The sequence below is a fragment of the Aulonocara sp. 'chitande type north' Nkhata Bay genome, linkage group LG17 (genome assembly GCF_057382095.1).
Source record: "Aulonocara sp. 'chitande type north' Nkhata Bay isolate Kocher_YH1m ecotype deep benthic linkage group LG17, A_spYH_male_GT1.1, whole genome shotgun sequence".
Taxonomy (NCBI): domain Eukaryota; kingdom Metazoa; phylum Chordata; class Actinopteri; order Cichliformes; family Cichlidae; genus Aulonocara; species Aulonocara sp. 'chitande type north' Nkhata Bay.
In genome coordinates, this window is record NC_141360.1 from 29,644,882 (window position 1) to 29,670,790 (window position 25,909).

A 25,909-nucleotide genomic window follows, 5' to 3' on the forward strand; every position below is an offset into this window, starting at 1 on the left:
TTTTTACATATTTATGGCTTCCCTTGAAAAGGACCTAAAGACTGCCTTGAGTGCAGTTGCTTTGAAAAATCACTGCTGTGTGACCAGTACAGTAGTAGTAACTGAGCTTTACTTCCTAATGTTGTGTTTGGGAATAAAGAAAAGAAATACATAAGCTAAACAAACAGCTGAGCATATCTACATCTGTTTTTCTATTTTTCTTAGCATTTTTTTTTTACAACACTGGCGTGTTCATTTTAAAAATGAATGTGAGCTTCATTATCTAACAGGTTGAATCTGATGATGTCACTTCTTTTTTCAGTACTATGAAAAGGTTTTGAGCCAGCCCTATTTTAATTTATCTTTTGCTGAGAGCAGCTAGGCTTTCCTGTAATTTTTGTAAGTGGTCTCAAGCAATAGTTAATGAGCTTTTCTGAAGGTCTTTCAAAATCTTTCTTTGGACATTGGCTGATTTTTCAAACACAGACCTATGAGTTATTCAAGCTGCAAAAAGGGACCCAACACAAGGGATGAGGCAGCATTGTGTCTACACAAAACACCACTTAGCAAAGAACCACTTTGAAATTGTATCTTTAGGCTGTTTGTTACGGCATGCTGTACCCAACAAGTTGGTTCCCAAAGAGCTACTAACTAAAAAAATATCTTAAAGTTATCTTCTTAAGAAATAGAAAAAATGTGAACATTCAATTGATCCAGGTAAGGTATGGTAAAGTACACAAGAACTGGACTGAAAAAGGTCTTAAGGAGTGCCGAATCCATTTGTTGCTCAAAGTGTCGTCAATACATTCAGAGGTCAGGAGAGGGTATAACAGTGAGTGTTGACAGACATGCGTAAAACACGGTGGAGTTGGTCTGTCATGGTTTAGAGTTGCACTTTAGCCAGTAGTCTTAGGAATCGTATCAAAACTGATGGAATCATAAATGCTTACATACAACGTCATATATAAAGTGCATCATTGGGAACAGCTTCATTTGTCTGCGGGACAATGATCCTGAACTCATCGGCAGTACAGTAAAAGCATACCTGACTAGAAAAACCCGCAATGGAACACTATCAGTCAGGAACTGACCTCCCCAGAGTCCGGAGCTCTGCAGGGTAGGATCATCTTGACTTCTTGAACAAAAGGCAGGCACGATCCAAAGAAGATATTTGAATGTTCCTCAAGAAGTCTGGAGAAGTGTTTCTGAAGACTACTTCAAGAAATTCCAAGAAGCTGCCTCAGAGGGTTCAGGCTAAGAATAACGGCGGCAATAACGACTTTCAAGAATTGCCATACTCCATTTCCATTTATGTTTGCACCTGTTTCAATAAATCACTGTACCCATTTCCCTTGTCCTTGCAAAATATAAATGAGGGGTGGCTCATGACATTTGCACAGCACTGTGGCTGGTGACATTTCCTTTTGCAGACTAAATCCTGTCCTCTAAAGCTTGACAGTTGCAGGTTTTTGACAACTGTACAACAGAATTAACAAAGGACAATGAAGCATAGAAAGCGCCCTAAATGAGCTATGCAGGTATCAAACATGTGGTCATAAAATATGAAACGATATCAGGATGTTTTTTTTCATACTTGACTGGAAAACTTTGGATAAATGAATTCCCCTGATATTTTTTGGCAAAAGAAAATAAAATCTAGATGTAGATGATAGGTGAGCGGTCTGTTTTTGCTAGCATCCGGATACATCAGTAACCAGTAGACATTTGAAGACAGATAATGATTGATGGGGAATAATACAAAGAGAATGGCTTTAAGTTCAAAGTCAGTTAAGGACAGGCATGTAAGTTGGGAAGGTGAAGTCAGATGGTGATATAAAATAAGAAGGAGAAGCAGGTGAGAAAATGTGTGGAAAAGCAATGGAAAAAGATAAAATAGTGGAACAAAGCAGGGACATGAAAATGGGGGAGGAGACAAGACTTGAAACACCAAGGGAAAAAGAAGCAAGAGTTACGAACAAGATCGAGCATTCGAAAATAATGACAAAGTGTTAACGAGTGAGCGTTATGGGACTGACCCGAGACAGCACATGAACAGTGGCAGCAGTAACATGAGCAGAGAAGAAGCCAATGGGGAGCCTGCGCTCCTTCGGCACATGACCTCATCCTAACCATCAACAGCCAATCATAAGGCGGGAAACAGAGAAAACAGAGAAAGAGAATCATGCAGCAAAGGGTCCATATAGTTAGCAGGTTAGAAAGGAAATATGAGCAGAAAAGGAAGAAATAATTAGGTTACATACACAAACAGTAGTACAAGGCAGATGCATTCCCTTCAGAGACAAGTGTGAGAGAAAGTTAGTGTGTGGGTGGATGGGTGGGTGTTTGCATATGCGTGTGTAAGTGAGCAACAGTGCAGGCAGAAGAGTTCATTTTTAAAACTTTGACGCTGGAAAAAGACTATAGAGTGAAAACAAACAAAGCACTCAAGCACAGGGGTTTCACACGCAAAGATTCTGTGCTGCTCATAAAAATGTTTGTTTAGCTTAGTTATTCATAAATCAAGAAACAACTGACTGTTTATCTTTGCATGGGAAACCTACGCACATACAGCTTTTGAGGGATTTCACAAAAGACAAAAGAATCCAAAAGAGAAGTGGCATGCACGATGTAAAGATATTAGTTATGGAAAGGTGCCATGGGTTCAGCACTGATACATTGTTCCCATACTGGGAGAGAGTCTTAAGGACTTTGAGGAAGTGACTTGAGCTTTGACCAAAATGACTCTGGTCTCTCCTTAATTGGCCTCTATTATGTTGGTACTTCTTACTCTAATAATAAAAAACGCTAAAATGCTTTTCGCACAGTAAAAAAGGCATTTTGAAAACAGGCTTGAATCGTGAAAACTTAAAATTACACTCCCTGGACACTTTATTAGGTACACCTTACTAATGTAGTACCAGCTTGGAACCCTTTTTGCCTTCATGGCTATTTCTTATTTCTTCATGCCAAAGATTCAATAGAGTGCTGGAGAAATTTCTCACAGATTTTGGAGGATATAGACATGATAGTATCGCACATTTCCTGCATATCCACAATGCCAATGTCCTGTTCCACCTCATTCCAAAGGAGTTCATTGAATTGAGATCTGGTGACTGTAGAGGCCATTTGAGTACAATGAACTCATTGTCATGTTCCCGAAACCAGTCTGAGGTGATTTGAACCTTGTATCATGGTGCGTTATCAATAATCAGAGGATGGGTACACTGTAGTCATAAAGTGAATAAACAACGCAACATTTTCTTAAAGGTTGAACAAGGCAGGCTCAGTGCCTCCGCGTTGTTTATACTGAATTCTGAGCCAGCCATCTGAATGTCACAGGAGGAATCGCGACACATCAGACCATGCAACATTTTTCTTATCTGTTATTGTCCAATTTTGGTGAGGCAATGTAAATTGCAGCCTCAGTTTCCTGTTATTAGCTGACATGATTGCAGTCTTCTGCAGCTGTAGCCCAAGTGCTTCAAGGTTCAATGTGTTAGGATGCTCTTCTGCATACCATGGTTGTAACGAGTTACCGTTGTCTTAAAATCAGCTCAAAGCAGTCTGGTCAATCTCTTCTCACCTCATGCATCAACAAGCATCTTGATCTAAACAACTGTTAATCACTGGGTATTTTAGACTGTTTTTGGACCATTTTCTGCAAACCTAGTTTGTGGAGTTCCGAAATACTCTGAAAATACTAGAATGAACAACTGTCACGTTCAAAGACACATTCAAAGACAAACTCAAGTTTCTTGTCCTTTCTGATGCTCAGTTTGAACTTCGGCAGGTCATCTTTATCATGTCTATGTGACTCAATGCATTGAGTTGCTGCTTCGCTTTTGCATTATTGAGCAGAGGAACAGGTGTACCTATTAAAGTGCCTGGAGAGTGCATGGTACAAAAAGCTTTGCAATGGTCTTTCTTTCCAATATAACTACACTCAGTAAAGGCTTGTTGGTTGTATATCTAGTTAAAGGTCATTGAGTGTTGCAGATCTTCTCTGAAAAAGTCTGCTGTTATCAGTCCATCCATTTATCTATTCTCTTCTGCTCATCTTTATCAGGGTCACGGGGATCTGGAGCCTATCCCAGTTATGATAGGGCGAGAACCGGATTACACCCTGGACAGGTTGCCAGTCTGTCGTAGGGCTAACATAGAGAGGCAGACAATCATTCAAAGCCACAGTCATACCTATGGGCAATTTTAATCACCAATTAATCTAACCCCACTAAGTGCATGTCTGAGGCTAAGGAAGAAAGCCAGAGTACCCCAGAGAGAACCCAACAAAGAATCCAAATATCTTCCTTAGAAGATAAACAGAGAGAAAATATTTGTCTCCCATTCACCGGAAAGCCAGACAAAAGGTCTTTGCAGACTGGAGATGATAAACTAGCACAGAACAACCAATTTTTTTAAAAAAGGGGAAAACATCATCCAAGTCTGATTAAAGGCACTTACATGACTATTGTTATCAAAACAAGCTGCAGGTCCCTTCCTGTACCGCGGCTCGGAAGCCAATTGACAAGGATCAGGCCCTTGTGCTGGATTACTGAAGTCAGGAACATGACAACTTCTGATTGATTCTGCATTAGTAATAGCAGCAACAAATAGTGCTTTGTTCAGAAGACACAGTTTTTACGTACAGCTGGAATAGTGTTAAATCATACATCTTGATTACTAAACAAAGACACTAGTTGGAATACGTTGCTTAATACTGCAATGACGCAGCCATCATGTTCTACAATGGTGTTTTCCAAGAGGCTTTACCTCTAATTGATCACAGCTCTGTGTATTTGCGAGAACATCATTGATTTGTTTGTAAGCTATTCAGACTTATCCCACAAAACCATCTGCCATACAGACTTAGAAACCAAAGCATTACAAGTCTCTCATTCTGGGCCAATTTGTAAATGTCAATTATGGCGGAGATGATCATTTTTGTGGGTGTGGGATTCTAAAGGACACAAATGAGGGAAATACTCCACGGTAACCGCTGTCGATAATGGAAAACAACCCTTTTATAGAAGCTTGGAGAATGAACATTCAGTTGTTTACCACAAGTCCTCTTTAAATGGCGAGTGGTGAAAAATATCAGTCATAATCAGCGCCTATGTTCTCCAAAGCACAAACTTTATGAACATCTGTTCCCTGAGTCAAGTGTACACACTGTCTACCAGATTATAGCTGGTGTTTAGTAAAAGGATACACTCCTGTTCTTCCTGCTTTAATATCTTTTCCTGACATTCACAGCCATGTTCTGTTTCTGCAACGATGAAGACGAGGTTCGTCTTGGGCAGCCTTTCGGCGTGATAGAGCCTGGAGAAGGGAAGACACACAAGAGACACAAAAGCAGTTGTTGACACGTGGGCTTGAGTCCAGGAAAGATATGATTTCATTCAAACATGCTCACAAGAGATACAAGGAAGTTGAATGTTTAACCAGAAAGCAGTGAAGTGAAGATGCAGTAATTGTCATCTCTTTTCCACAAAAGTAGTCAGCTATTGGTCTGCACACACAGTGGATCACTCAGTCAAGTTTGTCAACTATGCTCATAAGGACACACAAACCTGCCTTACCATGCCGCTGTCCTCCGAGAACTTTACTGAGACCCACATGTTGCTGGTGCTCAAATGATTTGCTCCGCTTTTTTATTTTATTTTATTTTTATAGTGGTCGTTAAAAAGAAACGTGTGTGCAGCTAAAGTGCAGGAATTCCACGCGGCACGCAGGCAGGCACTCCATTAGCCGGCAAGAGGGACCTTAAAACACCACACATGCCCGTGCACATGCACAAATCACACATGAAAATGCCAAGTGACTTGACTTCACTTTTATGGCATGCAAATGTTTTGAAAGGTTTTAGGCCCACATCAGGTATTTTACAGATATTATTCTCTGTCAGCGTCTACACAGCAAGTGCCTATTGTGTAGCTGGGACGGGTTTTTACGGTTTACCTTGAGCACTTCTCTGTGTCGATTACGCCTCTAAAAGACAGGCTGTCATTCTCAAAGTAGTATTGATATTCCTCCTTGATGCAGACCTCCTTCTCCACATCCGGTGCATCATCAGTAGCTGTAGAAGCACATTCAGGTATATTTTTGGTTAACACACAATTAAAACAACAGCTCTGATATATTTTCACCTATTATACCTACGCCAAACATTAGCATTCATTTAGTTGTGTTTTGAATTATTTTTATTTAGAGAGCACTTGTGTGAACCCAAAGCGCTTCACACAACGAAACAACGTCATAACGAGTAGATTGTAAATTTTAAGTAGTGTAACATTCATAGTTTGCCTGTGAGCTTTTGAAAGTTTCCAAGGATATCTGCTTATGAGCACAAGTTCTGGCACATTCCTCAATTGACACTTCTGTCAATCTGTTGATATTTTCGTTAACAGTGGGCATTTGTGTCGTTTTGAATCGACAGCATCATCTCCTTTCCCTTCATAAGGATTTTTCCAGCGTTTCATATGCTACAGGAAAAGATAGAGGAATCATTGGAGCATTTTTTCCTGAGTATTTAAAGGGAATTTTGCTATCCTCTGTAAAGCTGATTAAGCTACAGTTTCTTTTACCATTCCATTTGATTTTGTTTGTGTCTACATTTTGCTATGACACTGAGCTTTAAAGAAAACCTAACACAGACAATCATTCTCTGTAGGTTCAACATGAAGGGAGTGCTGTACAAATAGTACATTTATCCTTTGTTCATATGTGACAATTAAAGCAGCTTAAGAGATAAAGTTTATTGCCCTCCTCCCAGGAGAAACCAGCCATGTAAATAGTAATATTTAAATTTAGAGAAAAAAAAAGGAACATTTCTGGGCATTAACACCAGTTCTCGCATTTTCATGGGGATGACAGCATAAAACTAATTCCAAAGCTTTAATAAACTAAAACTTCTATTTTGCCAAAGTCATATGAAAAGAAGTGTCTTTAACAAAGAGAGAGGGAGGCCTGGTATTCTGTTTTTCCTAATACATACAAACCTAAGCCTGCTAAGTTCCTCTAAGGATGAGGTTGTAACTATTTGTAAAAATGACACTGACTTCAAAATAAAAAGAACATCCATCATAATTAATTCTCCATAAGGAGGCAATCCAGGCTGTACAGATCTGCAGACATTTCTTAGAAACAATTCAACCCCCTTGTTCTCATGTGAAATTAATAGGAACCAACCTGCTTCCCCGAAGTTAGGTAATGTGATGCTGACCACTAGCTGTTGCATTACTGACCTAAGAGCAAAAAAGCAATCCCAGACACAAACAAATAGTTAAATTCATTAGATTTTATATACATTAAAACAAAAATCTATTTAAGTACTCATGCAAGCTAAAACCAAACTGCTAAACTAACTAAATTCTATCCAATTTTCATATTTTCATTACTGTGCAAACGTCTTGAGCCGTCACTCTTTTTTAATATTTTGCTAGGAAAATGGGAAATAGGAACACTGACTTCTTGAAATGTGAAAACGTAGGTGGAAATACAACATGTAAGTCAAAAATAGTGTTCGTATCATTCAAACCAGCTTGAAAGTTATTACTTGGTATGATCACCTTTAGGCAAGCTCTGATGATAAAAATCACTCGGACACACGTGGACCGAAGCAGGCTTATGGAAAGCAGACATTATAGTCGAGACTTTAGGACAACTGTCTTGTAATTTCTTTAAATAGTCTTAAAGATTAGTTCTTTAAGCTTCTTGGTAGACATGCGAAGCTCTTCTTTGGATGCCTTTTGTTTCATTCTCTGTTAAGATGATCCCAAACTACCTCAATAATACTAAGGTTCAGGCTCTGGGGAGGCCAATCTATGACTAATAGCGTTCCATTGTTTGCTTTTCTATACATTTCTTTACATTATGCTTTTATCGGGGCGACTGTGGCTCAGGGGGTTGGGAAGCGTATCTGTGTGCCTCCAGTGTGTGAATGCGAGAGTGAATGAATAGTGGCATTGTAAAGCGCTTTGGTTGCCTTGAAAAGTGCTATATAAATCCAATCCATTATCCAGTGTGTTTGGGATCATTGTTATGCTAAAGAATGAAGCCACTGCAATCAGGTCTGATTGGCAACCTCCTCCATATATTTTTAACCACATATATTGCTGATTTTAACCAGAAATGTCAAATTTTGATCCATAAGACCAGTTGCCACTGCCACAATATATTTCTTTCTCTTCCCTAAGATCGGCTTCTTGACAGCGACTCTTCCATAGATTGTTTTCCAGTCATGCAGATTTCTTTTTCTTGAGTTAAGAGCCCTTTTAAGCTTGGATGATTCATAGGTGCTAAGTGGCTTAAAAAACAACCAACAAAACACTCATCTGAAAATGGTTGAGAAATTGGACTGAAAATGTAGCGAAAAAGCAGCCAATGTCCAAAGAACAAGGTTGAGAGACTTTCGCAAAGCCTGGACATCTAAAGCTAGAGAGTACTTTAAAAAGTAGTCTCGCTCCTTGACACAAAATATAAAGAAATGAGGTTTAGCTCAAGCAATTTGCATACTGTAGTTGAAAAGTCCTAATATTTGCTTTAAGGGCGTGAATATGGGTACATTTTGAGTGGCCTTAAAATAAATTTTTATTAAACATGTTGTAATGACATCAAGACAGTGACACAGCACATAAATCAAGAGATGATTTCCTGGAATGTAGACTGTCTAGGGAAAAAAAAAAATCAGCTATTAAACAGATGCTATACGTCCATGTGGAGGAACAAATCCTGCTTTCCATGTATTTTGAGGTTAAGGACTTAAAATTCCTGCTTCTATAGAGAATATTTCAGCTAATAATGGAATGACACCATTTCAGACCATATTATTTAAAAAAAAATTTAAAAATCAAACAAATAACAAAAAGAACTCACCAGGCAGCAGCAGTTGCCCACCATCCCAAATTTAATATATCTGCTATTGTGGGCTTAAAGGGAGAAAATGAGAAAAGAATATTAGATGAGCACCAAATAAAACCTACAATGAATAGTTTAGCATTCATTTTAAGCTGGTTGAGCCTGTCTGAATATCCTGTTTGTGTTTACAGTAGCTGTCTAGTTTTGCACAGCACAAAGACCGAAAGTTCCAGCCAGAGGTTTTATTTTCCTCCTTTGTGAGGAAATTAGAGCACAGTCCTCGTCAACAGATGTGAGGATAACTATGTAAACAAAGAACCAGTGAGAAAACAAAGTAGCACACAGTTTAAATAAAAGCCCCAACATGTTGCTTTGATTATAGTTAGCATGCGAGGGCCTTGTTTCGGTGAATCAGTGCTGTACTCTTTCCTTTTAGTTGACGGTGTCCTCAGTCATCAAGGAGGCTTTACTAACCGTGTTACACTGGCTGCTGACAGAGTCTTTGATCAGAAGATATCTGCGTCTTTCATCTCACCTTGGTCACTAGACCATGTACGAATATGTGGTAACAGCTGGGAAATGACAATTTTGTTTGTATAGTAAATGATTTGAAATTTTTACAAATACAAATACCTCTATTAAGTTTCGGCTTATTGCCTCTTCCTATGAAGGAAACATTTTAACATCAAGGGAAAGCATCAGTGTTACTGTAAAATCGGCAGATAATTTACATCATTCCACTGGAAGTTGCACTTTTTGTAAGTGACAAAAAAAAGTGCCAGCTTGTACATTGCTTGATGTGTTAGCCAAGCAATCTTTTACTCTGAAACATCCACTTTAGCCATGCTTTCACCATTCCCTCTGCTTTCCCTACTGTCTGCACTATCCAGATGTATGGCTCCCTTTAGAGTGACGTGTGTATATGTGTATGTGTGCATACATGTCATCAAGCAGGTATGAGTACAAATTGCATCATATTTACTTGCGTCTATCCTTCTGTTCATGCAGGGAAATTAATTTGCGTATGGATATCAGAACGTGTAGGTGTGCAGTAATGCGTGGCTCAGTTTGTGTGATAGGTTTTGCGTGTGTTTATAGTCTCTGGCTTATGTAACTTACCACGTAGACGGATCGCAACCCGGCAGATGTTTTGTCCTCTTTCTTGGGATCACAGAGCGACTGGTAGTTATACGTACTCTTATTGGTGTACAGAGACGAGTTGATCAAGCTTCTCATAATACAAGGGTCGATCTCACCGAAGAATTTCCCAATCTAGTTTTGCAGCAGGGATCAGGTATTCAGGGCACAGAATAATAATTATAATTAAAAAATAAATAAATAAGAACTTGCACAAAGAAATCATATAATTTACATGACTAATACATGAGTAGTAAACATGCCTCAAGGTCCACAAACTACCTACAGCCCGCAGATAAATGGTTGAACACAGCCAAAACTACTAAACTTTTAAAATTGATATTGTAGTTGGGATTGTTCATTTACAGAGAGCCTAAGCTTCTTGATAATTTGAATTTATCATTATACTTTTGCCTAACTATTTATTAGGTACACGTTGCTAGTACTGAACTGGACACTCTTTGCCTGCAAAACCACCTATTTTTTTGTAGAAGAGATACAAAGATGTGTGGGAACTGTTCCTCAGATATGTTTGTCCATACCGACATGACAGAAATATATACAGTAATTGCAGCAGATTTGTCGGCTACACATCCATGATGCCAATCCTCCATTTCACCACTGACGACAGTTACAGTATCTGGTGAATGTGGAAGACATTTGAGTCCACTAAAGAAACCATTATGAAAGATCCGAGCTGTGTGACATGGTGCGTTATCCTGTTGGAACCAGCAATCAAAAGATAATGTTATCAAGCCATCATGTAATTATGGCCAGCAACAATGCCAAGGTAGGCTATGGCATTGACATAATACTTAAGGGGGGGGGCGTGATATGTGCCCACACTATTACACTACCAGCTGCCGCCTACAAGGCAGCATGCTTTCGTGTTGTTCATGCCAAATTCTGAACTGCTATCCAAATGGTTGCAGGAGAAATCAAGACTCATCTGAATAGGCAATGTCTTCTTCTGTCCAATTTTAGTGAGTCTATGTTAATTGTAGCCTCACTGTAGCCTCTTGTTCTCAGCTGACAGAAGCCTGATGTTTGCTTTGAACCTGGCCATCATGACCATGTCTACATACCTAAATGTGTTAAGTTAGTGCCATGCGATAGGCTGATTGAGCAGTTAAACAGGTGTACCTAATAAAGTGGTCAGTGATTGTAAATTTGCTGAAAAAAAAAAAAAAAAACCCACACAAAGTAAAACACGTGCAACAAAAAGTCGTGAAACTGTAGACATGTGCAAAAAAAGTTCAGAGAATTTAAAGACAAACAGACAGCAAATCACTCTCAAACCAGGATGACTGACTTCGGTATAATCTGATTAACACAGTCCATCGGGCAGCCATAAATTTTTACTTGGGGGAAGTAGTTTGCCTCAGTATATCAGAGGTATCACATGACTGTGTGCATGGAAGTGTTTAAGTAACAGTGTTTCCAGGAGGGTGTGTGTACAGTAAGTAGTGCTCTGTGTGTTTGTACTTTATGAATGCAGTCAATCGCTCAGGTCACTGTTAACAAGCTGTCCTCCATATATTCATTCCTCTTTATCTTAACATTCGCAGAGTATATAAATCTTTTAATCTATAAAGGTAAAGTGAGCCTTCTTTTCTTTCCACGTGCAATAACGCAAATAATGAATTAACAGTCCCGGCACTGCTAGCTTGCAGACTCCCGGAGGGCGTTTTGGAGAGAGCAAAGGAATAAGCTGGGGAGAGAAGGACATAGTAAGAGGGAGAGAAAAGGGGAAGCTCACAGAGAGAGAAATATGATTGAGGGCACACTGCCTTTTATAAACAAGGTCACTGGGTTTTTAGTACTGCTGAGGCTACTGATTTATCCACCATACACCCAACTCTGATTAGGGAAGGAGTTGAGGTGGCATGAAAACATTTACTCAGATGACAACAGAGGCCCAGTGTCAGCCTTTAGAATAGGACAATAACATTTATTTTCTGTATTTGGGCTTTTTGAATTAGCTAATAATAGGAAGCCATGGGAAAACTTTATTAGGCTCCCTTGTTATGTTTTTTTTTTAGTAATAAAAAAGCAAATTTAGGCTTACTGAAGATTCACAAAAGATTTGTTGTGATATTCAAACATTTTATGGGCTTTGTATTAGAAAGCTGGCAAGTTAAAGACAAACTGCATTAGGTGAGTCCAGGAAAAGGTCAGTCTGTGTGTAAAATGACTGGTTGTTGAATTCAATTCAACTTTGAGCATGTAAGTCCTCTGGCAGTAAAAAAAGAATTTCTTTCAAGGTAAAGAAAAATGAAAGAAATATTGTTTTGACACAAAATATTTCAACTTAAATCCAGCTTACCTTGAACCTCCAATTTCATTTCATGAACAGAATTTGATCAGTTGTTACATTATCTATACACTCATGTGAAAAGTTATGTTTTTATAGGGTTCTATGTCCTGTGAAAAACTAAACACACCCTTACTGTTCCCAAGGTAGGTAGTAGCCAGGTACTGCTAATTAGATACAAAGTTGTGGCAGTTTCCAGATGAGGAGAATTCAAATGGCTTTTAACATAATTCCACAATCATCTGAGCAGCGGATGTCCGAGCAAATTCACCTTAATATGAGAGTCAAATATGAGGCCATCTGTCCAACAGCTAAACCTCGGCTGACACTTGGTCATTCAACAGGACAAATACCCCAAGCATAGTAGCAAATCTACAAACGAATGACTAACAAAGAAAAGAATCACAATGTTGCCATGGCCCAGTCAAAGTGCAAATTCTCCAAACGACCTAATTGAAATTCTGTTGCGTGACCTTAAGAAAGTAGTGCACAAACAAATGCAAGCAAACCTTAATGAACTAAACAATGTTAGGAAGAAGAGTGAGCTAAAATTCCTCTGCAATGATGTGAGACACTGATAAAGTTATACAGAAAATGATTACATCAAGTTCATGCTCCCAAAGGTGGTTCTATAAACTACTAAATGATGGGGTGTTAAGCTTTCGCAGGACTGCAGAGTTCTGGTCACATTAAATCAGGCACTCAGAATCACTATATTTTCAACTGCTGTGTGAATGGAAAAAAAAAAGAAAGAAAAAAAAGGACAAAATCCAGAGGCCCACCTCATTAAAATGGTCAATCTGATTGGTCATCACCAAGAAGCCTCCATCATCCAGAATATAACAGTTTAAATTCTGGAATTAAACAGATAATTAAACCAGCGCTGATTTTCATCCAAAACTAACAGCAAAACATTTTCTACATACCCGAACCTCTTACCTTATCGCCTATCGTACAGCCACACAGCTCATCCTTGCACTTGAAAACATAAAGGGGCAAAATGATGAAAACTGATAGGAACGACAAAATGTATCTAATTGCGCACATGCTGAATATGTCATCAAGATAGGATCTACTCACACTTTTTCTCTGTGAGGTGTTGGAGAAGATCTCTCTCCACATATCTATGTCCAAATGTACACCGACCACTGGGTTAAAACACAAAAGCCAGACATCCTAGATCATACCGGACCTCTGTGTCAACTTTCCACTCTGAACTCAGAAAATGGAACTTGGCTAAAGATCACAGACAACTAGACAACTTGATGTGTGGTTTGTGTATGTGTGTTTGTGTATCTATGGCAGAGGGAAGAAGAAATAGACAAACGTAGTGGCTATTAAATTAGAAGCAGCAAGTGTTGTTGGAGGAAAAGAAGTTCACACTATAGGGTGTGGATCTATAAATAAGATGCATCGCTTTAAGCGTAAGTGTGTTTATGTGTAGGCGGTTTAATAAAAGATGGAGCATGAGAAATGGGCCTTAAATATGTAAACACTCATTGGGTTGTGATTTGTATTTGTGCACGTGTGTTCTTACCAGCTGGTTTGAGTGTGGTATCGTCAATCTTGAGGTTTACTGCTTTACTCACTAGAACTGAACCCTCATATTGAGCTACAAGAAAAACCAAGGAAACGCTGCATTGAAAATGGTATGTGCACATTTTCATTTTATGGCTACTAACAATTTACTGGCTTTATCGTTAAAAGTTAGCAAACTAAACAAATTAACAATTCACAAAACTGTCAAAGGAGCTTGGAAAGAAAAGCGTCTGGACTTCTTTAAGTTGCTTGAAGACGTTTCACTTCTCATCCGAGAAGCTTCTTCATTTCTATGATCAAATGGTGGAGAGTCCCAGATTTAAGCCCTGTGGGAGTGTCCCCACAAGAGGGACATGGACCCCCTAATGATCCTCTACCTAATCACACGAGCTAAGGTGTGAAAACGGGTGTGGGTCACAATCAGCCAAGCTTTCGGGTGAACTGATTGTGAGACCTTGCCCCACCCCATCATGTGATTTCCTGAAGTCAAAAGGCCCGGGATGTGAGTGGGAGTTAAAGCGTCTGGGAAGGGATCTCAGAACTGGATTATAGATGGCAGACAGTTGTTGTCGTAAACCACCGCCTCTGTTCAAAGAGGGCCGTTCACAGTGGACATAGATGGCTTTGTTCACTCCTCTTTCAAACCATCTGTCTTCTCTGTCCATAATGTCAACATTGGTTTCCTCGAAAGAGTGACCTTTGTCCTTTAGATGGAGATGGACTGCCGAGTCTTGTCCCGTCGAGGTGGCTCTTCTATGTTGTACTTTCTCAGACGAGACGTGAAATGTCTTCAAGCAACTTAAAGAAGTCCAGACGCTTTTCTTTCCAAGCTCCTTGGACTATCATGACCTAGATGACAGAGAACCTTCACAGACAATTCACAAAATTGTTACTGCTGTCCCCTCACCCACTACACTCAACTTTCTTTTAAACTGTCCATTTGATGCTCCTTTAGTGACTCATTCATACAACTGTATGGTTTACTGTATAAAAACACTGTATACTACTGAAGCGCTTTTGACTTCAGAAAAAATAAGTTAGTTACTGAGTGTGACTCTAAGTTAGAATCACAATCTGAGCACAAGAGAACCAGATCTGATCACAATACATTGTAACCATTTAGTTCTGTGAAGGTGAAAGTCAAGACAAAGGTGAGAACTGAGGTAAAGGCTCAAGCCTTGTTGTGGGTTTATTTCCCACAAGCCCCCGATAGAGAGATTTAACAGCTAATTATTTAGAGCTCAGACAGTGTCTGCCTCTTTATAGCTTGACACTGATATGTTTGTGAACACTGAACTGTGTTGAACACCCTGGTGACTGCGTTGTAGCCAGTCATTCTTTAGCTTACTTTGCAGGTTGTACGGCATTGCACAAATATGTTACACAGTGACGTGGAGTAGTAACGGACGAGCTGGATCTTCAAAGAGGCTTTCTAGGTATTTTAGCCAAAGTTGTCTTTGGGAGAGAATAACTCTTAGGTGATGACACAACCGAGTAGCTGTTACTCACAAATATTTTCGAATACAGTTGGAGTGAAGATGTACAGATCGTTGTCCAAACTTCGCTTGTAGAAGCTTAAATCATACGTCTCCGCTTGTCCAGTCCAGTCCAGGCCATTACTGTAAAAATAAAGACGAGTGCATTCAAATATTACCAATCTAATACTACCACGACCACATTTTTGACTCTAATATCTATAGATCTAATTCTAACTGCAGTTCTTTGTTTATCACGCTCACATTTAATAACAGTAATAATAAAATGTATTTATAGAGCACCTTTCAAAAATCAAAAACAAGATAGGAAACAAATAGCAATAAAATATTTAAAGAAGAGATAAAGATGAAACAGTATTAGGGGAATGCTGGTAGCAGGAGAAGATTAAAAAGCGAGAAGAAAATAAAAAAAACAGGTAAATTAAAAATTTTTTTTAAAACATTTGCTAAGAAGAGATGATAGCGATTATTTCTGTCTTATCCATGTTTAGCTGCAGGAAGTTCTGTGCCATCTAGCATTCAATATATTGGATATAAAATTAGTTAATTAACTTGATGACTGCCTTTAGTGTTAAAGAGATGTAAAGCTTTGTGTCATCTGCATAGCAGTGAAAACACTGTGCCTACAGATAACCTGTCCCAGGGGTAATATGCATAAAGAAATCAGAAGTGGTCCAAGGACAGAGCCTTGCGGTACCCCACAGACCAGAGTTGCCAATGACTTACCCTATCCGGATGATCTGATATCCTCGTGTTGGTGATGTTCCCAGACCATCATGAAAAAGTTGTTCCAGGTTCAACATTGCAAGTGACCAATCACATTGTTGTGACGTTATTCTTTTGCGCGCCAAGCCATTCGTGCATTTATGCAATTCCAATGTTGCAAGGACAATATCAATTCTGCTTACTGTTTATTAAAGGGTTACGGTTAGGGTTAGGGTCAGGGTCCGTTGATCGGCGGACAGAGGCGGTTTCTCGCAGCTTAAGTACAGTTTTTGGTTTTACGCCGGTTTTTCCCGAAGTCGCAAAAGTATGACGTCACAACATTCTGATTGGTCACTTGCAATGTTGATCCTGGAACAACATTTAGTATGATGATCTGGGAACAACACCAACACGAGGATATCAGATCGTGCTACCCTATCCTGTAAGTAAGAATAAAACTTCCTTAAAACTGAACCTGAAATGATTCAGTAAAATACAGGTTTTACCAGAATGGGAAGCAACCCATAAATCACTCATCACTCTGAAGGGTGCTAAATGAAAGCAAACAATTTTTCAGCAACAATCCTTGAGAAAAAAATAGATTGGACTCTCTCTCTCTCTCTCTCTAGTATACCTTTTGTCCTCTCTCTCTCTGTTCTGTTTCCCCTCATCCCCAACCGAAGAAGAGTTTTTTTTCTTCCTACTGTCACCATCCGTTTGATTATTGGGATTTTCTAAAAGCTCTTTACAGTTTCATGATCTCCATCGTATCCTAAACAACAGACGGGATGTTGAGTTCTAGTCATGTGACTTATATAGTAAGATGCCACTTTTTTGACTCCACTATCGTTGATAGGAGCGATATAGGGATGGAGACAAAGTTCTAAATTTATTTGTCAAGCTATTGCTCGACCTTTACTCAAGGTGTATGAACTAACTGGATATTGACTTTTCTGTGGGATCACTCTAGAAGTTTAGGTAGCTAGAGGAGGGGCAGAATACTGTAGCTGGACTTTCTCACAGAAAAGGACCAGTTAAGATGGCTGGAATGCTTCTATGTAGAGGTATTCTAGACATGTTTTGCTGGTAGGATCCCCAGGGAAACCCCAGAACTTGCTGGAGGAACTAAATATCCAATCTGGCCTGGGAAAGCCTTGGCAATCCCCAGGAGAAGCTGGGTCAAGCACCTAGGGACCAAAGTATAAGGTCCAATGGGCCACTTTCCTCAGCTTATACCACCATCACCCACTGACATACAGCAGTAAATGGATATACATTTATATCCAAACATACATAACAAATCTGACTTTATGCCATAACCACTAAAAATCAAGCACTACATTGGTAAGTTGGTGCTCTATAAGCAGACCACATCATAATACTTTATCAGATAATCCTAAACATACTACATATTTCTTCCCATGATCCTAAATCAACCCTGCCCTTGATCATCTAAGAAATACCTTGTGGGGTAGACTCGTGTGATCCCTCCTTCAGTCGCAACATATCTGGACATGACACCGTTTCTGACAAGCAGAGTAAAATAAAGCTGTAAAGCATACCGTTACAAAAACTGGAATGTGCTTTATCTTTGACATTAACTGAAATACTTGAACCACCTGTGTTCAATTTTTTCCACCTGGTCATTCTTTACCAAATACCGGTGCTTCACTTACATCGGATCGTTTTCTTTCCATATCTTGATTAGATCGGAGGTGATGCCAGCATCGAGGAGCAATCGGTTCACCAAATCCACATTGCCTAAACAGCAAAACAGAATTTTGAGCCTCAGTATTTTACCTTTGGAATAATATGCGAGTGAGTCGGTAGACTTCTGTTAGGCATCAGTCTTGTCTCATCTCAATAAGCTGATGTTGCACTTTAGAAAATTATGTGGAATAAAAACAAAAGAAAACTGTGGAGCATTAATAGAGAGTAACCACAAACTCTGCTGTGAGAAAAACAGAAATACTGTCAGAAACAAAAACATGCTTGGAAATATTTTAACATTTGCATCACATTTTATGTATCCAGAACCAAATCACTAACTGAGAGAAGGGAACAAGATTAAACTGAGATATTACCAAAATCACAAACACCTAAAAAGATCCAAATGGAAACAAAGCTGAAAAAATAAAGCTGAAGCAATGTCACAAATGAAAATTTTCAGAACAAATATTACTCTTTGAAGAAAAGAGCGTCTTAAAATCAGAAACAGATAAAAAGTATTAAAGCACTGTAGGAATGAAACACGCATTTTCATGCACACGCCTCCTTCTCTGGGGTAGGTGGTAGGGTAGCACAGGTGTTACCAAAAAAAACCATTTTGCAGTCTTCTGTGAAAAACCACATGACAAAGGTAACATATGATACAAGCTGCTCGTCCATTTCTTTTTTTGTTGCTATGCCCGCCTCTTTGAACCCACAGGCGACCCTCTTCAGTCCATTAACATCGAGGCTCGTCGGTACACCCCCTCCACCTCCTCCAACCTTTATGACACACCACACACACATCAGAGAAAACAGCTGGTGTAACACTTTATTTCCCTCCTACTCCACCTTCCCTCTCTGTGCAGTGTTTTTCATTAGAGATTCTTTATTGGAGGCAGCCCAGGAATTCCTAATGTACTTCAACTTCTTCGCCACTGCAGTGGCTTAACCAAGTAAAGCGTGTAACGATGCTCAAACCCCCAACAGTCCACATGGGCCTCCTCTCTCTCTCCTTCTCTGCTCTCTATGGACTCCATTAAACTGGCAGCTAATAATGGTGAAAGTAATATTTCAATTGGGTGAAAAGTTTTATTGGATTGATCCTGTTGAGATGTTTGAAGTAAGTTATTAAATGCACACCATCAAATTATACCAAGGAACACAATATAGGAGCTTTTATAAATATCAGGGGACCTTTTGGTTTACTCAGCCCCCCCCCCCCAAAAGAAAGAGTGATCCATATCAATGAGCGCATGTAAGAAATGGCAAGGATGTTAATGCATTGGTCAGATGTTAGGGAAAAGGTCCACTGGTCCCTGATTTGTGTTTTATTGCTCCGCTCACGCTCTCGGCTTGACGTGTCCTGCTCTTTCTCACAAACACAGAGTAATTGGATGAGGTCGAGCGGCTATAGGTGGGGTGTGGAAGGCATATTGCTATCGAATACTGTGTGTGTGTGTGTGTCACATCTAAGCCGACGTGCCTCACACATGTGCAGTCAGGCGTGTGATGGTCAGACTTTTAGAGTTAGCATCAAATGGGTAACACGAACAGAGGGGTTCAACATTACAAAGCTTTGCCTAGTCAGGCACACCAAACCATCCAGCCAGACCTGTACTTCACTGGAAAGAGAGACTTCTGGGAGTATGTTTGGGTTGGCACTCTTCCAGTAAAAAAATAAAATAATTTTTTCATGTACACCTACTATAACAAACAGTGCTCACATCATAACCATAGGCACCAAGAACATGCAAAATGGACAAAAATTGTGGTAAATATTTCTTCATTTTTTGATACTTACACATGGGGTTGTTTGGAGTCTTCCTGTCAATGTAATCGTTAAACCTCTTGAGGAACTCTGTGTTGTTGGCGTCAGGCTTTAAGTCCTTGCAGTAATCTCTGTTGGCAATGGAACAATTCTCCAGTCATACTGAGTAAAAGTTATGTTAGAAGTAACTTTATAAAAAGTTGTCTGTGCCTTCTTACCTCGGTGCAATCAGTGTGTAGCCATATTCATCAAACTTGTCAGCCATGAGGCTTTCAGAAACTGCGATAAGTATAAAGTAATATGAGTTTTCCCCAATAAAGGTTCAAAATTAGGTTCAGAATAGACAAGTTAATAAGAGTCACTATATTGAGATTGAGATGAGATGTTCCATCTGAGCGAGACTGATACCTCAAAAAGGTGAAAAAATTATTATAACCTTCTTCCTTATTTCATATGTTTTGAATATTTTTCACGTTTACATGTTTCAGGTCATAATACAAATTTTAGACTAAAATAAATAACCAGAGAAATTACAAAATGCAGTTTTTAAATGATGACTTCCATTACGAAGGGGTAAAAGCTATCCAAATCTACCTGGCTATATGTGAAAAAGGAATTGCCCCTCTTATTAAACATGAATTAACTGTGATTGACTAAATTTACCAAAATTTAAAAAAAAGCATCTTGATGATCCTCACGAGTTTTGATAAAATATTATTTGAAATGAAGAGATTACGTGCAGCAAAACTAACACAGCATTTCAAGGGGTTCTAGGAGTGCTTTGCTGTTCACGACCTGCACAGGTTGCAGTAATGGAATGATGAATTCTGCTCTCTACCAGAAAATCATGAAGGAGGCATTTTTTCCCATGAAACTCAGGCACACTTGAGTCATGCAACACAGCAATGACCCAAAGCACACCAGCAAGTCCACCTCTGAATGACTAAAAAAAAATGAAGGTTTGGGAGTGGCCTAGTCAAAGTTCAGACTTGTAGCAGAAGCACTTCATTATAGTTCTCGTTGTCAAAGGTAGCACAACCAGTTATTAGGTTTAGGTGGCGGCTACTTTTTCCACTTTTTTTAGGTTTGCTTTTTTCCCTTAAAAACTGCATTTTGTATTTATTTATCAGGTTATTTTGTTTTAAATGTATTAAACGATCTAAAACCCTGTATGTCTTGGCAATGAGAGATAACAGGTCTCTTAAAAAAAGTCCCCACAATGAGAAGGTTGTGGGTATGTCAATGAAGACAGTCACAAGTTTGATCATCCGCAGTCTGTTTTCTCTTTGGTAGCTTTCCATTTTCCTTATTCCCCTGACTTTGTTTACATTTGGTATTTTAATTTATTTTAAGTTTGTAACTAAAAACTCCTTGGTTAGGTTTAAGGTAAATGTTGTAATTTGTGTTGAAATATGTCCCTTGCATGCTGAAACACGTTTAGACTTTCTTTAAATACGAGAAATTGCTGCGAAGCGTCACAATTGAGAAACTTATCTGATTATTGTCTATGTTGAGTCACAGCTCAGTTTCCAAGGAACATACTTTTTGCATCTGTCAGGACACCAGCAGCATCGACACAAACACACCATTTGGTGTTCTGGTAATGATAAGGGGCTGCGATAACTCGTACAGCTAGACTAACTGAGGCAAAAGTTGTGTTTACAGACCGCAAAGATTCAAATTTTGCACAAACAGGTGAAAATCAGGTATAAAGGCAAAAATAAAAATACACCAGAACAGACTTGGCCAGATGTGCCGTATAAAAGACCGCTAAGACTCGGAACCAGAAGGAGAGAGATGAAAGTAAAGGAAAAAATACTTGCCATTTTTCCCTGGAGTGGAAAAAATCCCAGCAGAGACAAAGTGAATGAACAAGCGAATCATCCCCCAGGGAGGTAAAGACGAGAGGGAAAAGAAAGGGGAAAGAAAAGACAGGGTAAAACCACAGGGGTCAAAGGTGACAATATTTTATTCACAGAACGAGTCCTGAATAGAAATATTGCATTTCGAACTAAAGGTTTTTAGCCCTTTGGATGCAAATGGAGACAGCGCTGATGGACAACACAAAGAGAGGCTTAAAATGCGGTTTCTAAAGTTAGGTTTGATATGTGTTTTTAGCATTAGGATTAGCATTCTTCTGGCAATAGCATAAATCTGTGGAGTTAAAATACTTCTGTGATGCATTTGCATTAAAAATACGGTGCATTGAAATGAAGCGGGAAATATATGCCGCGGATCGTAACCTTAATGTTTAACCTTAACATTTTTCTCTGTTGATTATATGATGCAGCAGAATTTCTCACGGCGACACGGCTGCTGCTTGTCCTCTTTGGTAGTCATGGTTGGGGAATAGCTGCACCCATGTGGTTTTTCTTTTATATTCAGTCACTGCTTACTAATCCCACAAAGTATCCAGTAATGATGGATAGCAGAGAGATTTGGGAAATGAGGAATTAATTTACTTTTTGGGCTTTTAAATAAAAAATGTAATAAAAACCCTTGGCTTGTTTTGTGAGCTTCTTTAAAATGCTAAATTCAGTCTGCACCGACTTAACAAATGCGTGATAAATAGATGAGGGAATTGGGAGATTATGGTTTAGACTTGAACTGTGTTTTTAAACTGACATTTACAGTGCTCTGACTCTCTGAAAAGGAATAAAGCAGACAAGCCAGGCTTCAGTTTCAGAGATTAACGATGTTCTGCTGAGACTTTTGGATTCGATGCCTGCAAACAAGACAAAACTGATGACAAAGCACACAGAAGGGCAGACAGAAGAGGCGAGGCTTAGTGTGTTCAGAAGTATCCTGTCTTTCATTAGGAGTTATTTAACAAGGTTGTAAAAATCAAAGTGAGTCAAAAAGGAGAAAAGTGAGGAAAACAAAGACTCACACTAACTCATGTTCGGGGTACAGACTCACAGCTTTCTCCTTTATGGTTTCACCTTTAAATAATGCAAACATCCTGTCCTCTGTTCTTCCTGCTACAGTAGGTTAGTGCCAAAACCACATCTGAGGGCCATTGGAACAGGTGGGGGGTTAAATACACACTTGCACACACAGACCCGCACACACTGTCTGCGCCGCACTGTGGGTCCACATTGCATGCGAAGCACTGCTTCTCAGAGCAAATAGCAGCTTGATTCAGTGTCACAGAACTGTCATTATTAATCAGAAACCAGCATACGAAGGAAAACAGATCATTAGAACAAAATGCTTCCGTCTTTGTGAGTCCGCCGCATCAGACAGAGTGAACCAAAGGAAAAGACGTTACATCCAAAGTCTGCCGGTGATAAGAGAATACAAAGAATACAGGGGCTGTGAGGCAAAAAACAGGAGGAGAATACTTGCCCAAAAACGCTGCAGGGGTCCAACACACCAGGAATGGTCAAGAGTTGAAGAAGGCAGGAGAACGTAAGAAGGGAGGACAGTGAAAAGATGAGGAGAGGAAAGAGGGAATTGGGAAAAGAGAGCCGGAAAGGAAGTAAGCCAACAGGGTTTACACAATATTTTATTCAAAGGGAAATTGAATAAGAATATTGTTCTACGAAAGTGCCCAACAGTTTAAGTAATCAGTTTGTGGAAAGCACAAAGGGGCAGTTTAACAAACGTTATGATATGTGGCAAAAATCTGTTCATTCAGTCATCTTATAAAAGCTTCATTTGATTTGTCTTGAGGAACAAAATGGTTTTTACATTTACATTTAAAGTGGAGCTCTTATTGTCATTACCATATTTCTATTAGTTGACTCTATTGAAGAAGCTTTGCATGAATTACAACTGAAAGAATTCTTATTTATGGTCCTTTTACCTCACATTTAGACTTGGTGGAGTTCCTCAGTTAATCTATTCCCTTTCCTTCTCTGTAACTTAATCTGATTGGCTGCTGCTTAAAAAACAGAAGGTTTAAACAGCAGGTGGGTGGGGCTTCAATGCTCAGAGTTACAGTTGCAGTGCACCTGTGACCATTTTTAATATGACCATTCTCTTTTATAGATCCTGAGGTGTGTGCACACTAATTTCAAACTGAATTTTCACACTAACAGCATCACACTTCAGCACAAAAGCAACTCTGCATTAATTTAATTTGTTAGAATCAAGCTAAATTTGTTCTATTCTGAACTATTTAATGTTGCTAGTGTGTGCAAGGTTACTCTGCAATCAAAAACTAATCACTGTAATGAAAAAGAAATCAACTGTTATAACTTTAAAACTTTCAGCCAATACCAAAATCTCAGATGTTACAAAAAGCCCTTCCAAGAGACATTTTCAAACTGTCCACATGTATGATTATTGAAAGGTGATGAAATATAACAGACTGCCAGAATCCAGCAGGCTTTGTGTCTTTCCTGAAATAAGAAGTGTGCTGTGGTGGCCTAGAAGTCTTAAAATGTGCTTTGACCAGTATGACTGTAAGGTTTATGTAATATATGCAAAATCAAAAGTAATATTGCATTTACAAGATCCACAAATGTCCACTGAATGCAGACTCTAACCAGGCATGGCTCCAACCTAGCTGCAATGAATATAGACACACAATAAAAATGTCCTTTGAGTAACACTATAAGTCAATGACATCTTTTACTAGTGGGAACAGACAGATCTTAAAAGGGACATGACGACAATGCCACACATATGGACGCTCTGATCTGGTGTATATCATCTCACGACTGAGCACAAATGTATAAATACCCTCTTGGTAACACACACGGGCAGGCTCACACACGCTGAGGTATTTGGCTTTAAATGAAGTGATGAGTACTATATGTGCCAAACGGGACACTGGAGCCTCTCGTCCCGCTTGTCTGGTGACAAAAACTTTGAACACCACCACAACTGAACATGGGTTTTGCAATAGATACACAAGTGACAAGTGCAGGAAAGGAGAGAGCATGTAAATGAATTATCTGTATATATATTATCTCTGTGTGAGCAAATATGGGGTGTGCTATAAGTGATGAATAGGAACTATAACAAGACACACAAGTGTTTTTTAGCCCTTACATGGAGAGCATTGATGTCACTGGAGAATATTAACAGTCATTTTCCACCCACTGCCATGTATTTACTGTCTGTATATATAAATGAGTGGAAAACCTTGAATAGCAAAAGAGACTGAACTGATTTAGTGTGGCACTTACATTTAGCCTGGGTGATTGTGTCGCCAATTGTTGCACGGATGTAATGCATGCTGTACTCGGGCAGGACTAGGGCCAGGCTGCGAGAGGACAAATGATAAAAACATGACATTTTGCTTTGGAAAAAAAATCCTCAGTCTTCCACCACAAATCTTTCAGCAAGGCTTGCAAAGTATTTTTAGCAGGAAGCATAATTTACCAGTTCACATGCAGTAAGCTGCGCAGACACTAGCCACTCTGGTTTTCCAAAAGTTTATTCCAAATTGTGTCTGGATATTGCCCTTACCACAGATCATTTTTAATGAGCACAAAACAGAATTATGACTATGTAAAGTACGAATGCAAAACATGCACGAGGTTTAAAAAGCCTACCATCTGCATGCACCAAATCTACCGTCGCCGAAATCATATTCAAAATATTTTGCGTACCTGTAGTCAGTCCCCTTCACCGGCGCAAAGGTGTACATCCTCTGACCTCGATCGATGTAACGCTTTAGGCAAGAATATTATGACTATATATATATATATATATATATGTGTATAAGCTGACAAAATGACCAAATTATCATGATCACGCATCATCAAATAAAATTACCTTATCTGTTGATTTCAGCAGTGTAGATATAGTCGCACTTCCTGTTTCACCTTGAATCATTTGCTTTCTTATCTGTTGACCAAACATTACAAATAAATGATACTATAGTGACACGTCACTTATTAGGACTCATTTGATAGATGTCCAGGGGGCCAGATTGGAGTCTTTTTGGATCCAGGCCATATATTTGGCAACCTTGTATTACAGTTTATCTGATTTTGATGTGACCTCCTGCAATTATAGGAGTCAGAGAAATGTGTTTTTCAAACCTGCACTTTGATGTCATCCTCGATCTCTGCATCTAGGAAATCCAGTGTTACAGGTTCATGAAACTTGGCGGTCTGCGCAGAAATGCGAGCAATTAGTGTTGCGTATTATGAAATAATTTGCTGTAATCAATTTGTGCATACAACATTTACAAGAAAATGCATATCTCAATGCCGCCCGTGTTGCCTCGCTTCAACAAACACCATCCTGGAGCCATATGGCTGACTTGTGTATAATAAACAACTAAAGTCAGCCAAATAACACAGTCAGTGTAGAAATCCAAGAAAACATCCCATTGGCAACAGAAATGACTATAGCAGACTGGTAAGCAAAGAAAAAAAAAAAAGAAACATCTCACATCTGATACACAGAAACACAACCTTTCTGCAAAGGTTCATCCTGCAACAT

General features: G+C 39.2%; 1 protein-coding gene across 2 annotated transcripts in view; it reads right to left on the reverse strand.

Moving 5' to 3' along the window:
• cacna2d1a (calcium channel, voltage-dependent, alpha 2/delta subunit 1a) overlaps positions 1-25,909 on the reverse strand; it is a 100,367-nt gene that overhangs the window by 5,446 nt on the left and 69,012 nt on the right. Inside the window, exons 19-38 of one of the 2 annotated variants that reach the window (XM_086268123.1) lie at positions 25,504-25,575; positions 25,235-25,306; positions 25,069-25,130; positions 24,643-24,719; positions 19,723-19,783; positions 19,538-19,635; positions 17,703-17,787; positions 17,490-17,552; positions 15,335-15,444; positions 13,824-13,898; positions 13,367-13,434; positions 13,226-13,264; positions 13,069-13,140; positions 9,955-10,107; positions 8,854-8,906; positions 7,168-7,223; positions 5,938-6,055; positions 5,189-5,298; positions 4,441-4,523; positions 2,016-2,104 (exon numbers count right to left, since the gene is read on the reverse strand). In XM_086268123.1, the coding sequence (XP_086124249.1) occupies positions 2,016-2,104; positions 4,441-4,523; positions 5,189-5,298; positions 5,938-6,055; positions 7,168-7,223; positions 8,854-8,906; positions 9,955-10,107; positions 13,069-13,140; positions 13,226-13,264; positions 13,367-13,434; positions 13,824-13,898; positions 15,335-15,444; positions 17,490-17,552; positions 17,703-17,787; positions 19,538-19,635; positions 19,723-19,783; positions 24,643-24,719; positions 25,069-25,130; positions 25,235-25,306; positions 25,504-25,575 (1,616 nt within the window). The remainder of the gene's footprint in view (positions 1-2,015; positions 2,105-4,440; positions 4,524-5,188; positions 5,299-5,937; positions 6,056-7,167; positions 7,224-8,853; positions 8,907-9,954; positions 10,108-13,068; positions 13,141-13,225; positions 13,265-13,366; positions 13,435-13,823; positions 13,899-15,334; positions 15,445-17,489; positions 17,553-17,702; positions 17,788-19,537; positions 19,636-19,722; positions 19,784-24,642; positions 24,720-25,068; positions 25,131-25,234; positions 25,307-25,503; positions 25,576-25,909) is intronic. The other variant, XM_086268124.1, reaches the window with a different exon arrangement.